This window comes from Scylla paramamosain, unplaced genomic scaffold (assembly GCF_035594125.1).
Source record: "Scylla paramamosain isolate STU-SP2022 unplaced genomic scaffold, ASM3559412v1 Contig77, whole genome shotgun sequence".
Classification (NCBI taxonomy): Eukaryota; Metazoa; Arthropoda; class Malacostraca; order Decapoda; family Portunidae; genus Scylla; species Scylla paramamosain.
The window spans coordinates 416,822-435,000 of NW_026973742.1; the positions used below are offsets into that span (position 1 = coordinate 416,822).

General features: G+C 40.8%; 1 protein-coding gene and 1 pseudogene across 7 annotated transcripts in view; one reads left to right on the plus strand and one right to left on the minus strand.

Moving 5' to 3' along the window:
- Positions 1-1,483: 1,483 nt before the first annotated feature.
- Positions 1,484-18,179, minus strand: part of LOC135098729 (myb-like protein AA) — a 21,138-nt gene continuing 4,442 nt past the window's right edge. The window contains exons 5-9 of one of the 7 annotated variants that reach the window (XM_064001121.1): positions 17,605-17,757; positions 16,775-16,959; positions 16,246-16,520; positions 11,340-11,509; positions 2,141-2,273 (exon numbers count right to left, since the gene is read on the minus strand). In XM_064001121.1, the coding sequence (XP_063857191.1) occupies positions 16,943-16,959; positions 17,605-17,757 (170 nt within the window). In that variant the 3' untranslated portion in view covers positions 2,141-2,273; positions 11,340-11,509; positions 16,246-16,520; positions 16,775-16,942. Of the gene's footprint in view, positions 1,520-2,140; positions 2,274-3,629; positions 3,806-6,001; positions 7,903-11,339; positions 11,510-12,093; positions 13,310-16,245; positions 16,521-16,774; positions 16,960-17,604; positions 17,758-18,179 lie in introns of those variants that run through there. The other 6 variants (XR_010267322.1, XM_064001116.1, XM_064001118.1 and 3 more) reach the window with 6 other exon arrangements.
- LOC135098728 (serine/threonine-protein kinase 36-like) lies at positions 8,335-11,331 on the plus strand (annotated as a pseudogene).

Here is an 18,179-nt window from a genome sequence, read left to right on the forward strand (position 1 = left end):
GCAATAACAAATCCAGGCTTATGGGAACAAGACAATCTGATGCTATTGGTGATTCGAAAGTATGTGGGCGGCACGTGACATCATACTTCACTGTTTCATTACTACCACTATTACTACCACTGTTACTATCACCACCACCACCACACGCGGTCACCAGCCATCATTATCATACATCACTAACACACCCAAGGGACGGTTATTCCACTTCGCAAGGCTAGTAATTTTACCTGGGCTTCTAATTGGCTCCGTGACTCAAGGTGGCGCGTGACAGATACAACCGGACCTCCACGATTACTTTAATATTTTTCCGTCTCTTATTTCACTTTTCCCTGACAGCTGCAGAAGGTATTCATTTTGTTTCCTCAGACAGCTGTACAGGATATCCGTTTATTTTTATTTTCACACATATGCCTCCTCCTGCTGCCGCTCGGCGATAGACGGGCGAGAAAACTGTTCCATATCTCTTCAGGTTTTCGTTGAATGTTAGGAGATATTGTTGATGAGTTGCTTCATACGTCCCCGTGCAGTGAAGGGAGGTTAATTGAGTGGCTCTGCCAGATTAGTAGCTTCAGGAAGGCTTGTTGTGGAGGAATCCAGATGACGTCATCAGATATTTTGTCTAAACAACAATAATGAAAGGGACGAATATCGCACGCATAAATAAATACCTCGACTGATACCAGGAAATGCTAATGTGGCTTTCTTGTGATCACTGACACACACATACACACACACACACACACACACACACACACACACACACACACACACACACACACACACACACATACACACACACAGAAGATATTACAAGCAGATGAGGGGTTGGAATTCACGCGATAGATAAGAACAGGACCTTACACACACACACACACACACACACACACACGCACACACACACTAGTAATGTCCTTGAGTGTTATTTACCAGATTGAAGGTTGCTAAATGTAATGAGTAAGTAATTAGTGAGCAAAACAATGGTGTGTGTGTGTGTGTGTGTGTGTGTGTGTGTGTGAGTGTGTGTGTGTGTGTGTGTGTGTGTGTGTGTGTAAGGTCCTGTTCTTATCTATCGCGTGAATTCCAACTCCTCATCTGCTTGTAATATCTGACTGTCACAACTACAGCAAGTAATTTCACGATCGTGAGTAACATAAACATACACACAAATGCATAAATCAATAAACAAATACATGAATAACAAATACATTCAAACATACACATGCACAAACAGGAAAGCGGCCACAAAACAACAGTCCTCGCGCACACACGCACACCAGCCAGGCCATATGCAGCAACATCCTCGTTCCCCGCCCTCCAACCACACCACAAAACATCTTTTCTTTAGATATATCGGGGCGTAGAGGCGGGCTGGGAGCGTGGTGGGAGGATCCCTTCGAGGTTGACCTTCTAACTCCTGGTGGCAGGACGAGAAATAGGTCTTGAATTGAGACTTTTACGAGACGTGTTTTGAACGAGTGTGCAGGCCACCCTTGTTTTACTACCGCGTCACTGGCCGAGGCTGGAACGGAACGCGACTTTACAGGACACGCCAGTGGGAGAGGGAGAAGGGAGAGGGAGAGGGAAGGGAAAGTAATGAAATGGAGTCGTGAGGAAGAGGTCTTGTGGAAGGAAGGGACGTGCTAGACAGTTCTTTCTTCGCTACTGTTGCCATGACAGTGACAAACCTTCCTTTTTACTACCGATTTGTACCTTTGAAAAAAAAAAAAAAAGGAAAGGAAAGAAAGACAAGACATAATTTCCTTTTCTACTGTTCTTCGGAGACTCGAGACTCATTAAAGAAAATATCCAGGGACACAATGAAAATAGATAAATAAAACGGTATCTCTTCTTTACAACTAGTATTGATTCAGCTCTTTTAGTATTCAGTTACTATAGGTTTCGTTAAGTAGAGCGGCCACCAAAACTAGTCTCTGATAAATACGTAATGTAGTACACTGCGTTGTGGTAAAATTTCACACAGATCGGCTTGGAACAGAGTAAAGATTAACTTCAGGAAACACATTAGAGTGCTGCAAAGACACTGAAAGGCATCTAGTCTCTGTGGCATAAATAGCGGCGCAGTGCGACCTCGTTCTTACGGCAACAACAATGTTAGTGTAGCAATTAGAGCAACACTCACCCCAACCATGCTGCTCCTTTGCTCTTAACTCCTCGACGTCGGGTTAACCCAAGAGTACTGCAGTGTGGCTGCGGTTGTTGCATATGTACATTCCTCCACGTTGGCGCCTCCTCCCGGGCACACCACGCTGCATCTGTTTGTCCAATGGGAAGATTCTCTGTTGTCTCTGATTCGTTCGAAGGAAGGGAGTTAAAAAACATCATGAATGGAAGTCGGGAGAAAAATTATAAGTGACGAAATGAAATACGAGTGAGGGAAAGGTTACCAAAACAAAAGGAGAGAGGAGGTAAGTATACAAAGAAAATTAAGAGAAGTGTATGATTAGAAAGGGAACAAACAAAGGACACCGAAAATTTCAAAACAAAGAGTGATAGAAAGAAAAGAAAGAAATAATTAATGAAACATGAAAAAGAAAGAAAGAAAGAGTGAAAGAAAGATAAAAACATATACAATTGTTGAAAACGGTGTCCTGCAAAACACACACACACACACACACACACAGACACTTATTACGTTAAGCATCATAGGAACATTAACGAAAATCCTCACATAAGAAAAAGAAAAAAAAATCTAAGCAAAGAAAAATAAAAAAAACAACGAAACACGCAACACAAGTAAATAAACACGGACGACAGGATGACAAAGAGAGAAGAAAAGAAGAAGAAAAAAACAAGATAGGCAAGGCAGGCTGTTAAAAATACTCTTGTATTTTTCTCAAGTTACAAAACTCCTTCAGATTTGTGGATTGTAACTCCTTCAGATTTGTGGAGAGTTGCGGGAGGCAGCGAGTGAGCGATGGCATTGTGGCCGCGTGAACACTTTGCATGAGGAAAACGTATGAAAAGCTGCTCGTCAGTATCCGTAATCGAGTCAGAGAGAGAGAGAGAGAGAGAGAGAGAGAGAGAGAGAGAGAGAGAGAGAGAGAGAGAGAGAGAGAGAGAGAGAGACCTTTTACTTTTCATGTTCCTGGATTGTTTTCTTTAGTGTTATTTCTCTTTGTCCTGCTCTTCCCTCTCACTCCTCTCTAACTCAAGTCTTCCCTTTAGTATGCTGTTTACCCTCTCTCTCTCTCTCTCTCTCTCTCTCTCTCTCTCTCTCTCTCTCTCTCTCTCTCTCTGTCTGTCTGTCTGTCTGTGTGTGTCATCGTACATGATCACACATTTATTCTCTCCTCATTCAAAGTATTTATTCTCTCCTCTTTCAAAGTAATCTTGCCTTTAATAAGCCGCGCATTCCTTTCTGGTCTATATTTTCCCTTCTAGTTTTCCTTATGGCTCAATTTGTTTGCTTTTCCTCTAAGCTGTAGTCTTACCCCTCATGAATAGTTGCTGCTAAAATCATGAAGAACAACGACACCCACACACAACCACCCAGAGAGAGAGAGAGAGAGAGAGAGAGAGTGGATGTCCTCCTTCGCACCTCGATTATTTCACTCTGACGACCAGCTCTTTCACTCACTCCACTCTTCCCACAAACCCTTTATCCTCACCAACATTACATGCATTCTCCGCCTTCCTCGGACACCTGCTCCTCCTCTCTCACGCCCCATCACGCCGCGGGGCAGGTGGGGATCCTTTCAGCCCCAGCAGACTTCGGGGCCTGGAGTGGCGCGAGGTGTCGGGTGCAGCGTTGGTCGATGCAACAGCTGCTCTCTCACGCTTCACTCTATTAACACTGAAGCGTTTTAGGGGGAGGGAATGAAAAAAAAAAGCGAAGAAGTGGCAAGTGTATGTGCCTGGTGGCTTCTCCTTGCCTTTCTTCTCACCTGGCGCTACGTGGAGAGGGAATGATCAAGACTAAATGATGAGGAAGCTACATTATGATAATTCCACCTTCCTGCTTTGATGTACTAAGTGCATTACGAAACTTATCATTATCAAACGTACACGTGCAGGTATTTACTCAGTTTTCTTAATGACAATAGTAGTGATGGTGGTGGTGATGATAATGAAGAGAACAGTGACTTAAGATCGAAGGTAGCACTATTAAGCGGAAGGGTGATAGAGGGATTGGCGGCATTTGTTTCAATACGAGTCGAAGCAGGAGGTTTACAGCAGGCGATTCACACACTGGCAACGCTGACTAGAGAACGTGGAAGTGGAGGGAGCTGTACATCACATGCAGTCATCAGGAAATAATCTGACAAGAAAAAAAAATGACCAACAACAACAACAAAATGAGGAGAGAGAGAGAGAGAGAGAGAGAGAGAGAGAGAGAGAGAGAGAGAGAGAGAGAGAGAGAGAGAGAGAGAGAGAGAGAGAGAGAGAGAGAGAGAGAGTGTGTGTGTGTGTACAGAGACGCAAGATTGTTAATCCCTTCTGTCTCCAGGACGTCGCAGCAATATTAACTGGAAATGATCAACAAGAGAGCTGAGTACTCTAAGTTGCTTTGGAGAAGAATCTTAATAATAATAAAAAAAAAAAAAAACAATGAAAAGATGATAAGAATTAGTCAACGAATTTCCTATACCATGATGAGATCCCCCACAAAGGAACGTGGCGTAAACAAAGCGTCGTGACATCTTTGAACAAGAGGAAACAACAGGAATATGATAAAATACAGGGAAAATTTCTGAACTCCCTCACGTCACAGCCGCAGAAGTCAGACTTACGCAGCTGCAGGGATAGTTTCTTCTTTTCAGTTTTAATATAGATACTTTAAAACAGAAATTGAGCGCTGAGAGTGTTATAAATTATTCTTCTTTTATTTCTTAATATACGAATTAGAGTAGATTGAGAAAAAAAACACAAGGCAAATGACGTAGTTGTTGTGAGGTCTGTCAAAGTTATTTTTTTTAGCTCTCCTTCAATACAGAGACAGATGATAGAGAAGATGAAAAGTGTAGGATAACTTAATCATTTTATCTTTAACATAGAAAAAAAAAGGTATCAGAAATTCTGCTGAATGAAAGACAATCCTTTCACTTCATCTTCTTGATACGATACATTTAAAGCAGAAAAGAGTAGGTGATGTAGATGGCTAAAGGTGTTTCATATATTTACTAAATCAACACAGGAGGACCTCGCCAAGGCAACACCATCATCACCACCACCACCACCACCACCCTGTCACTGCTTCCTCTAACTTGGCATCAATACCACAAAGCCGCCACACACTCGATAATTACGTTCAGTTTCTCGCACAGTAAGATCTCACGGAAATTAGGTCGTCACTCGGATTTGACATTACGTTGTTCCCAATTCAAGGCAGGAACTCACTGTAAATAATTAATGTAAACCAGGATGCATGTAAACCTTACTTTACACACACACACACACACACACACACACACACACACACACACACTGCCGGGTACAAAGGCCTGCCAGAATTGGTTGCTGTTTCTTGCATCATCATCTAAACACGAACGAAACAGCACAATCTCGAACTGGTTGCGTGAAATAACTGAAAGTGTATTTGCCCAAACAAACTTCCCGCTCTTCCATTCCAGCAGAAATCCCTTGGAACTTCGCCAAAAAACTCTTTCGGCTGACTTTACCAACTCAAATTGCTTCACAGCTGAAAAGCTGAATTTTTTCACCCCACACTTTGCCACGCTGCGACTCACGACACGCGGGAACATACATAAACCAGGTCCTACTTTCCATACCCTTTAATACCTAGGCAGGGAAGATGTGATGTCACTTATATTGAACGCGTAAAGTGAAATGCTCACAGATTTAAAGCGATACTCAAAAAGTGAGTGACGTATGGCGATAGGGGAACATCAGCAATGTGTGTGTGTGTGTGGGGGGGGGTATTTTTTTCTATGGGGTGACTAGGGGAAGGGAAACAAATCCTGACACGACAAGATTAAATAGCAATAAAAGGAAGCGAGAGAGAAACAGAATTTTCCTTGACTTGTGTGTGTGTGTGTGTGTGTGTGTGTGTGTGTGTGTGTGTGTGTGTGTGTGTGTGTGTGTGTGTGTGTGTGTGTGTGTGTGTGTGTGTGTGTGTGTGTGTGTGTGTGTGCGCGCGCGCGCGTAGTTAATTGAGTTACATTCAATTATGATTTGAATTTGAACTGACGCAAAAAATGCGCGAATTGGGATTGTATTGGAATTGAAAAATAAAGGATCAGCATGAACAGACGTGGAATTCATGCCAGTGAGATATGAATTTGTGGGAATAAAGGAAATAAAATGTAATTCATATTTGTTGTGGAGCATTTTCGAAGGAACAGAGATGTTGATTATAATGTAATATTGAGTTTGTGTCATGGCGCATAAGAAAAAAAAAATGAAAGTTCAAATAAGCTTTCTATTTGTGTTAAATTTCTGATAGTGTCTGGTGTGCATTCTGCGTTAAAACCAATAAAATGAAACAGAAAACATAATTAGCTGAACTGAATCAAAATTGAAAAGCATGTGAATGAAACTGAATCTGAATTGAAGAGTCCAATTCAACCGGAAATGACTGGCGTATTTCGTTCTAAACTGCAGTTGAGCTGTACTGATAAAAATGCATTGATCCCAAGCATGAGAGAGAGAGAGAGAGAGAGAGAGAGAGAGAGAGAGAGAGAGAGAGAGAGAGAGAGAGAGAGAGAGAGAGAGAGAGAGAGAGAAACAGGACCGAAGTAGAACCAAGGAGAACCATCAAGACTGGGAAAGAATGAGAAATGTGATGCGGAAACAGAAGAGGAGAGGACAGAGTTACAGGAAGCTGGAGACAGAGAGACAGAGAAACAGTGGAAGAGAAAGGAATAGAAGGAGAAAAGTAAAGAGAAAGACGCTTGCAAGAAGAGGGAAAGAAAGAGAGAGAAGAGGGCATGAAGTGGCCTCAAACCTAGCTGGAAAAGAGGCTCACTGGACAACTTGAGCCGGCAATTGGACTGGACGGCGCTTGAGGGAGGGAAAAGTTGAGTCCGCAGCCTTCTTGAGAGTCCTTTAGCCTCCGCATTCGGCTCCTATTGGGGTAAACTTTTCGGTGTTCCTTATCACCTTCCAGCACACACACACGCGCCATCTCTCTCTCTCTCTCTGTCTACTGTCTGGCCTTTCTTTCTTTGCCTTTGTTTTTTTTCTTTTTAGTTTGTTTGTTTTTTCTGTGTGCCTGCCTCTATTTCTCCGCCTCAAACAAACCTAACCTAACCCCCTCACGTGTTGAACAATGCGTGTTCATCATCATATGTGCATGATTAAGCTGCTCCATAAGGAGCCACTATTGCTAACATTGATCAAAAAATGCAAATGTTACGTATCTCAACATAATCCACCTAACCTAACCAAAACTGTTATCCTGCCAGGAGCTACTATTCAGTAATTATACTGTAGCAGGGAGTGAAACTTTTACAAAAGGAAACTAGAATATCAGTACACTATCGCATGTCCACCCCCAAACAGCTACTGTTTGTGGAGGAAGTATTGTCAAGATTTCTTGCACACACACACACACACACACATTCATGCATACAGTAAACCCTTTACAAATTAGGATTGCCATCACATCCATGGTTGCATGCAAGTGCAAGCTGATCTACAGTGTTCAACTTAGAAGAGTTGCCATGGTGTAAATTTTGTGCTGTGATTGCTACTAAATACTTTACTGACCATTGTTAGGAAATTTATTTTTCAGATTGTATGCAATTTACTTGTTTATTTAATTACTATTTATCTTATTTCTCAGCAAGGTGAGTGATAAGGATTCAGGTGTCCAATCTGAAAATTTGGTGTAGACAATCGTATACATGATCCACACCAGCAGTCTGAGAGTTGTTCAAGTATTAGTTCTGGTATTTATACTGTAGAGTTTTTAATAAAAACCTGGAAAGCAAAAAAATCAAGTAAATTTCTAAGTGACAAAGGATAGCAAGAGGAAAGAAAGTGTATGCAGTTAGTAAGCTGGAATAAATCAGTGAGTGATGAAAATGGTAAAGTGGCAGCACCTTAACATAACATGACAAAATAAGGGAAGCTGCAAGAAGCTGTAAGGCCTAAACATAGCAGTCCTTGCAAGAAACATTCCTACCCATTTCCACCTATCATCTTTGTCCTTAAATTTGTCTTCTAATCTTTTATAGTTTCCTAATGACCTGCTACTAACATTCTAATTACCGAGTCTGTTCCATTCATCTACCACCTTTATTGAGAACCAGTTCCTTCCTGCTTCTTTTCTAGATCAAACTTTATGAAGCTTGATCCCATTATTTCTTGATCTATTCTGATTACTAACACTTCGCTTACTCGCAGAGAATGGTGACGATGAATGAAATGACCAGAAGGACATACAGGAATAAAACCAATGGTACAAGATAATGATCTGCTGTGGTGCAAGTGGATGATCAATCAGGTGTGCTGAAAACTAGACGGGTTTATATTTTGTTTTCTGTCTTAAGTATTTAGTAATTTGATGTTTTACTTTTCTGAACCTTATTCTGTAGACCTTTGTTGTGGTAAACGATCTATTATTAATGTCCATATGTTGAAGAACACTTCTTTTCTTGATAATCACTTATGACGTTGCCACAAACAAAATTCCTTCTTTCCACTCTGTCCACTGTAAGTCCCTTGACATTGACACTCAACATTTACACTAGACATTCACACACTCAGTCTCTCATCATCCATTTTCTACATATGATAAAAATATCTCAAGATATTCCCCTTTTATACATGAAGCATATACACTTTTGCTGTGTTGGTAGCAGTTTTGTCATAAATTTTGTGGTCACTGCAAGTCCACATCCTTGTTCAAGATAGAGCATACTAAACCAGTGCTTATCTTCATCTTGTTTACTAGTTTCCAGATGGAAATTTGATGGTTCTGCATAACTGAAGTCAACACTTGGTTAATGGTCTTGTCATTTTGGCTTGTTGAGGGCCTGTAGGAGTGTGAATTATTCTTATGCAACATGATATTATCTTTGAACTGGTTGTACCACTCCTTTACTTGTGTGATCATGTGATGACCATGGTATTATTGCTGAATCTCTGCTGAGTCTTATGAATGTAGTTGACATTTGGGTATTGTCAAGCTTGTGACAAAACTTCATGTAATACTTCTGTTAAAGCCTTTGTTATTTTAAAATCCAAAGAGCACTAAATACACTCTCTCTTATAAGTGAGCTGCCAGTGACTGATACCCTTGAATGGAAAAAAATCACATGTGTACATGCATAAAGATATTCTATGCCTTATCACCAGGAAAATTTCAATATAAAACTTTTTTATTTGATTACATAATGGAATGATTACCAGATGAACAATTTTAAGTTGGACTTTGATTGAGTTGATAGATGCAATTGTACATCTGTATCATATTGGACAAAATTTGGATGTCTTGATTTTTATGATCATAGATTTAGTGCTCAATGAATTTATGTTCAACAAGTGCCACTTCTTAAAAATGTTCCCATATTCTTCATTCCCTGGCCATGTCTTGATTTTATATATTGTTTGAGTTTTACTCAAACAGCAACACCTTCACTGCATCTGTCTTCAAGTTAGGTTTTGTATATGAATTTGCAAACTAATCAATCCTGCAGCACTCAATCATTCTCACTCAGTAAGAGTCCATCATCAACACAGGCATAGGTACTCTCCACATTTTCCTCTTTCTCATCAATAATATTCCTGCATCTACTACTTCACTATTTCCTTCTTGACTCCAGTCATATACAGAATTACATTTTCTAGCTCAGGTCTAACTTTGAATATTTTTTTTTATGTAATCTTCTACAACTTCCATGACTATATTTGTATCAGCATAGAAATTCTAGATTGCTTTCAGAAATGTTCTATCCACTGCATATGCTTGAAATACTTTATGTAAACCCTTCCTCTTAATTCTTCCACATACTATTCCTACACTCATGAATATAGCAGTGCAATGACCAGAAAAGATCCATGAATATAACATGCTAATCCTCAGTATACAGTTTGAAGTGACAAAGAAATAAACATATATAGTAATGAATTGTGACTTTAGTATTATGTTCATTTGCAGGTAGTAACCACATGAAAGATGGAGGAGTACAAGGTGCTGGAGGCAATAGGACAAGGTTCATTTGGAAGAGTGTTCAGAGGAAAATGCCTCCTTAGGGGGCAAATTGTAGCTCTCAAGTTTATTCCAAAAAGAAATAAAGTAGAAAGAGAATTAAAAAGTCTCCGGCAAGAGTGTGAAATTCAAAGAGGTCTGGCACATCCAAATATTGTTCGTACAATTGACTCGTTTGAGACAGAAAATGAAGTTGTGGTTGTTAGTGAGTATGTGCCTGGCCAACTTTTTCAACTTTTAGAGTCTAATGGTCCATTAAGAGAGGAAAGAGTTCAACAGATTGCTTGCAACTTAGTTTCAGCAATTTATTATTTGCATTCTCATAGAATTCTCCATAGAGACATAAGCCCCAAAACATTTTGCTCTCATCAACTAGTGAAGCAAAACTGTGACTTTGGATCCTCCAGAAAAATGTGCATCAATACCTATGTATTGACATCTGTTAAAGGCACTCCATTGTATATGGCACCTGAATTAACCTTATGATCACAATGCAGATTTGTGGTCCCTTGGGTGCATCCTTTATGAACCACTTCTTGGAAAGCCACCCTTTTGTACCACTTGTATAGTTCACTTAATCAAAATGGTGAGAAGTGAACCAGTCATATGGCCGGGAGGATGGAGCAAGGATTGTTCCACTTTTTTACATGGACTCCTTGAGAAAGATCCAAGCAAAAGGCTCACATGGCCAGCTTTACTTGAGCATCCTTGGGTTCAGGAGGGAGTAGTGTTTGTTGAACATTCTCTGAATATAATGCCTCTCACTGATCCTTTGACAGTGTCTCAACACCAGCTAAAACAACAACAATGTAAAGAATTAGTGGAAAGAGCTGCTGGACAGTCAAGAGTGGCTGGCCAGTCTAACATTAGAAAGTGGTTTCTATATCAAAAGAAGTTTCACCACAAAGACTTGAATTGTCAACTTTGCAGGCTGATAGAGCAGTGGATGATGTATCTTTACCTCCTGCACCTGTAAGCTTTCCTCACCAGAATGAGAGAAAGAAAAGCATAGGAATTCCTCAAATAGATGGTGAAACCTTAAAACCTATGAGTGTTCATGGATTCAACACGTGCACCGAACGTTAGCAAAATGTCTCATAAGACCGTAGATTTTATTATGGTCGGGATCAATAACGCCTTACTTCACGAAGCGGAAGCCTCATAACTCACAATCCCTAGATAGTATAAAGAAAGTTCTGCTTACGCCCTCTGTTCAGTGCCTCACGGGCGGGATGTCACGAGAAAGACATCAATACTGACGACACATCTGGCAGTGAGTGACAGCCCTCCATCGCGCATGGAGGAGGCCGCCTGCTCCACCTCACCTGTCGTTAGGAACCCAGCGTGGCCTGAAGGATGAGTTCTCTTGCTTACCTGGAAGGACAAAATAACACTTAGCACTGGAACCCACATAAAGACAAATAATAATGCGACTAAACTAATGATAAAAACAAACACTGGGGCCCATGCATGATAGATCGTGATCTGTATTACCAAATTTCAAACGTATTATAAAATCAAATATAAATAATCAAATTATCATAAAATATCACCCATCATTAACCTCCTTCCTATTTTTGTCTCTCGCAGGCAGTGTCATATTACGACAAATTAATTTCATAAACTTTGTTGTGGTTACGAAGAGTGGACACAGCCACGCTAAATGAAGGCCCAGCACCAGCCTTCGTCATCCTGGCCTCGCCCCTCACAGCGGTGCTTGTACAATTTCCAACCAGCCTTCGCCATCCTGGCCTCGCCCCTCACAGCGGTGCTTGTACAATTTCCAACCAGCCTTCGCCATCCTGGCCTCGCCCCTCACAGCGGTGCTTGTACAATTTCCAACCAGCCTTCGCCATCCTGGCCTCGCCCCTCACAGCGGTGCTTATACAATTTCCAGTCTTAATGTTTTTTTTACTACCGTCAGGGTGACGTTCACAATGAGAGAGAGAGAGACTTGCCTTGCGTTGCGTTGCGTTGCGATAGAAAAGAACAGCTGAACAAATGCGTAATGGTGGCAAGTGATGAGAGCTGTGTGCCTCCTTGTGTCTGCTGGCCTCACTATCTCAGCTCCTGCAGAGTATCCCTACCAAGGAGGGAGGGGAATGGTGATGAGGGCACTCGAGGCTTTGCTCCGAAGCGGTGACGCTGTCTCACGAGGAGTCAGCTGCTCGAGGATTCAGGAGAAGGAAGAGAAACCGTGACCGAGACACACCGCCCTTAAGGTGGAGGAAGGACAATCATTCCTCTCCCTTTACCACAGTAGTTAGAGGGGTGCTTACATGGTTGGCGATTCCCTCACACCCACTAATCAAGTTGTTAGTGTAGTCATTAACAAGCTTTAAAAGAAAATATTTCTAGATAAGAATGGCATTTGGAAACTGACCCACGTAGGCGTGATAGCTTCATACAGTTTATCTTATTTAGTTTATATATATTTAATTTTAGTTAATTTGTTGTTTTCTTGCATTTTATCAGCGTTGTGAAGATACGACAGTTGCCTATCAGCGGAGGAATTGGATGACTCCTGCGTCACACACCCTGGCACTTTCCCCCCCTAAATTTCGAGATCCACTTCTCCCGTGCACCATGCACCGTTCTTCCCGGCACCACCCGCGGGGCCTCTTCTCACCCCTCGGCAGTAAGGGCTGTAGTGTTAGCCTAACATATCCCCTCGAAAAAGATATTTCATTCATATCAACAACCTGGGGAGCACGAGCTGGAGATCCCGTCCGTACGTACAGGCCAAAGAGGCGTCTCGCCTAGTAAACATCAATGCTCTTATTCAAATAGGACTTTTATTCTTTAGCTCCCCAAGAGAGTCACAGCCTTTTAAATACGTTATCTCGTTACGTTACTTTGTCCACAGCTTAGGTGGAGATTATTTGTATTTTTAATCTCTACGCACTTGTATTCCCATAACCTACACAAGTTAGTAGAATGTTAGTGATTTATTACCGGTGTAGGGAGTGTTTGTGTGTGTGTGTGTGTTTTTTTTCTTTCTCTCTCTTTCGTCGTCTCTTAGTAACTATCTCATAAAGGTGGTAGTGGCGACCCATGTAGGAGGAGGAGGAGGAAAAGTGGTAGAAAACGTAGTGAGGCAAGGATGTCGAGACGAGAAAACATCAGCTGTAAGGAGGACGTTTACTAACCGTTTAAATCAAGAGGGGTCTGGAAGGGTGGGCGATGTTAGGGAGGGGAGGAGGAGGAGGAGGGCACAGACAGACAGATATATATATATATATATATATATATATATATATATATATATATATATATATATATATATATATATATATATATATATATATATATATATATATATATATATTATATATATTATATATATATATATATATATATATATATATATATATATATATATATATATATATATATATATATATATATATATATGAGTGCGCAACACATGCCGCGAACAAGCCAGAGGATTGCCGTCCCAGTGAACCATTATATAATATCCAGAATCAAGGTGATGATCATGATGAGCTTACAGCCACACACCATGGCGAGAGTCACACTGGCGCACATCAAAATGATGTTTGCCTGGATATTACTAAAGTTTCATCTCTAACGAATAAAAAAAAAAATAAATAAATAAATAAATATTTGCTTAAGCCTATTAGAGAGAAAATTTTGTGTATTTAAGAAAAAAATCAAAATTAATATCTATTAATATAAATTACAACAGAAAAGACTATAAAGTGAAGCTCCAAATATCTTGGTGTTTTATTGCATCGCATACCACACACACACACACACACACACACACACACACACACACACACACACACACACACACACACACACACACTGATAAAAATCTTGTAAATAAGACAAACTCAATGAAAAACTGATGATAATTTTGTCGGGCAGTCGTCAGTGGACCTCCATTTGTCAGTATTTGACATGTGAGTGCGAGGGATGAACGGCGGCCGCTGGAGGGGCGCTGCCACGGGTAAACACCGGCCAAAGGGGAGAGGGGGGGGAACAGGAATGGGAGATGAAAGTGAAATTACTAAGTGTAGACTGGAGTCACCGGGTTCATGAGCGGGGGACTGAGGCAAGGACTGGGGTTCCTCTTTGATGATTGAAACAGACGTTCACTCAAATAATCCTGCAAAGTTAACATACGTAGACTAACTCCAATAACGTCAAATTAATATCATTGCCAAAACTGAAAGGAAAATCAATGTGTGATGGTACTCTAAACACGAGAAGAGCTGACAGAAGCTGCACTCCGTGGTGGCCTTGGTGCAGGAATTCCTCGCGTGACGTAATTAATAACTCGTAGTCGACACAACATTTGTTTACAAGAAGCCCTTTGGCAGGTCATTCACACACCCGCCACTCGTGTTTTCCTCAGTGTCCACCCCACGCACCACCTTACCCGCCCCCAAACTCACGCCAGACTTGCCCCAAACCAGTTAATCTTGTATGCTCCCCTTCTGCCGCCGCCAACCACGACCACGGCCACTGTACGCATGCATTTTGCAGATGAACTATTAAGAATTAATAATGAAAAAAAATAACTCAAATTGTTATGAGAGAGGAGGAAATATACTGATAAAGTTACGCAAACGACAAATACACAGAAAAAATTACAATAAGCATTTCTTTTCTGCGACTACGTAGCCTGTGTGTGATAAGCGCGTCTTTCAGTGATTATGCGCTTTTTTTTTTTTTCAAATATTTTGTAGTGACGTTAGGTACGGATGAATAATGACAAAGTAATTGGTTTTTGATGTTGCTTAACATCAATTTTCCAGTATACAAATTCCAAATACCCGCGAAATAACGCATTCCTGTGAAAGCTATGTATGTTGGAAATACACGAATTCTAGTAAAACGTTTGTGCTTTTATGGAAAATGTACCTCCCTGTCGTGAAACCTGGAAAATACAGCTATAACACTGCAAGACTCAGTAACGCTTCCACGTGAGTGACTGGCGGCCAGTCTCTGAATACCAGCAAGACATTGCCATGACAAACGGCCCACGTCGGCCATCATCACTTCCTGAAGACGAAACAACAACATGTTTATGTCTTCCAGAAAGCAAGTAATTAATCATGAGTCAAGGCAGGGTTGCTGGTGCTCTTCACGCGGCTGACAAGAGACAACGCTGTGCTGGCGCGGCGCTCAAGTGGATATTACAGGACTAACTTATCCCACTTTAAAAAATACGCTTGTATCTAGATATTAATGCACGCAAGTTATTATATAATAGGTATTTTTCATAATAACTAATAAATGTTGCTTGCTAGCAATTTTGGGGAAATTATGAATAATTAATCATTCAGTTAATTTGCAATATTGCTAGGCATTGTTCAGGACATGCAATGACTTGCCCTTCACACATACACAAGGTCACTATACCGCCTTCATCTGCAGTCCCTAGCTACAATTCTCACATCTCTCTTCATTTACCTATTTATTAATTTTCCTTTATATATACTTATTTTTCTATATGCCTTCTTTTCTATAAACCTATTTACTTTGCCCCTAGCATCTGTCACTCAGCTGCTACACTTGAGGCAACACGCACGCTGTACTAGCCAGTCACGAGCACTCCTTACTTCCTGGTGAAAAGAAAGGAAAACATTTACAGAGGCTCACTGGTGACGGGAAAGTGCTGCTAATGAAACGTGTCTTACATCATGAGAGAGAGAGAGAGAGAGAGAGAGAGAGAGAGAGAGAGAGAGAGAGAGAGAGAGAGAGAGAGAGAGAGAGAGAGAGAGAGAGAGAGAGAGAGAGAGAGAGAGAGAGAGAGAGAGAGAGAGAGAGAGAGAGAGAGAGAGAGACTGTATCCTCACCGAAAATTAAAAGTAAAAAAGAAAAACGAAAAAAATACTTAAAGAAAAAAAAAAAATAAAGAAAAAAAACATGAAAAATAATAAAATAAGTGAAACCAGAGAGAGAGAGAGAGAGAGAGAAGGGGGGGGATGATGTTTAAGCATTTAGTACTCTAATATTTGCTTTAATGTTGATTCTCTTAGCACAACTCTCTCTCTCTCTCTCTCTCTCTCTCTCTCTCTCTTTCTGTATATTTGCAAGTTATATTAATACTTTGCTATAATAATGATCATAAGCACATGGCTGGTAGTGGCTGTGGGAAGGGTTGTGGTGGGGTTGTTGTTGTTGTTGTTGTTGTTGTAAGCAAGGTCACTGTGTCTGGCCTAATTTTTGTTGTTGTTGTTGTTGCTGTTTTGGCTGTGGTTGTTGCTGCTGTTGGTGGTGGTGGTGGTGGTGGCAGTTGTGGTGGCTGTGACTGGTTGTTGCTGTGATGCTTGTTGTTGTTGTGGTTGTTGTTGATGTTGTTGTGTGTTGTTCATTTGGAAGGTTGCATACGGGTAGATGTCTACATACTCTGCAACGAGGATAATAAAATGATGATGATAATAAAAATATGATAATAATAATAATAATAATAATAATAATAATAATAATAATAATAATAATAATAATAATAATAATAATAATAATAATAACAGTCTTTGCATGTATTTAGATACCAGAGTGGCAATCCCACACACACAGTAAGGTACACAGCAACATATACAACTGCCATAACAAACTGAAATTTTAATAAAGACTGAATTGGAATAACAAACTCAAACTCACAAGTCCAACTGGCTGGCCGCTGCTCACCAATCCACCGCCAGCTGACGACATAAACACTGTCTGCCACACCACTTGTAATATCTAATGTCTCTGCCTGGTCCCTGATACGCTGCAGTGATTTTCTCGTGTGTTTGTGCCCCTCACCAACCCTCCACCAGTCATGGGTCATCAGAAGGCTGAGAAGACTGAAAGTTTCTCTCGCATCTTATTTCTCACCATTGGAAACAAATCAAATGGTTGTTTATGCTAAGGCAGTTCAATGGGGTCACATGTAACATAATATTTCAAGGAGTGAATTGCCATTTTATCCAGTGTACCTCTTTCCCAAACACACACACACACACACACACACACACACACACACACACACACACACACACAGGAAATATTTATAAAACACATCAAATCTTATAAACAACATTTTTTAGTTCATTTTCAGTATTTTTGCCTCCCTGGAAACAGTTAATTTTTTCCCACAGGTTCTTCAGCCACCATAACACACGTCTGCCTTTTACAAACGCTACGAATCATGTCTGTCATTGCGTAGCCTAGTGTAATTATTCTACAGACAAAAATTAAAATGAAATAAATATGCCATGCCATCTCTTCCCTGATGGATCAAACTTGTCCCTAACACTGAAGGAAGGACCTGAAGATGTGACACTGCTTGGTTATCCCTTAAAAACACAACTGAGACTGTCACTTTTGCTAAACCTACACTGCACACTTTGTTTTCCTCTCCATGCACTTATACAAGAACGTAAAGATGCACTGGTGTTTAGTTACCCTTTAAAATCCCACATAACTCTGCCACCCTGCCTGCCACTCACCAGGGATTCGGTCAACAGCAGTGGGGTCCCTGTGGGGTGACATCTTGCACACTGTGGCATAAAACTGCTCCCTGTGTTTGTGGTTATCCTTGTTCTCCTGCACACCTACTTTGTTCCCATCCCTGGACACCTGCTGGAGGGGCAGGGGGGGCTCTGTAGGGTGAGGAAGGAGGTCAAGAGAGATAGAGAAGAGGTAGATGAGGGATAGAGATGTAAGGTGAAGAGGGGAAGTGATAAAGAAAAAAGAGATAAAGAGGAAGTGAGGTCATGAACGACAAGGATGGAGGAGAAAAGCAATGTAAAAGAGGAAGAGGGGGTGGCCACAGAAAACCAAAGAGAAAATGAAGAATGTAGAAAAGGGAGAAGTCAAGATACAGATGACAGGGAAGGGAAAGATGAGGGATGCACAGGAGGAGGAAAGGTAAAGAGGGAGGGAGGATGATAAATAAAAAGTGGTGAAGGAGAAGAAAAGAATGATGTATGACAGAAGAGATGAAAAGCACAGCCAGTACAAGAAGGAGAAGGGAAAATGAGAAAGAACGATTGTGTAGGAAAAGAACAGGAAAAAAAGATGA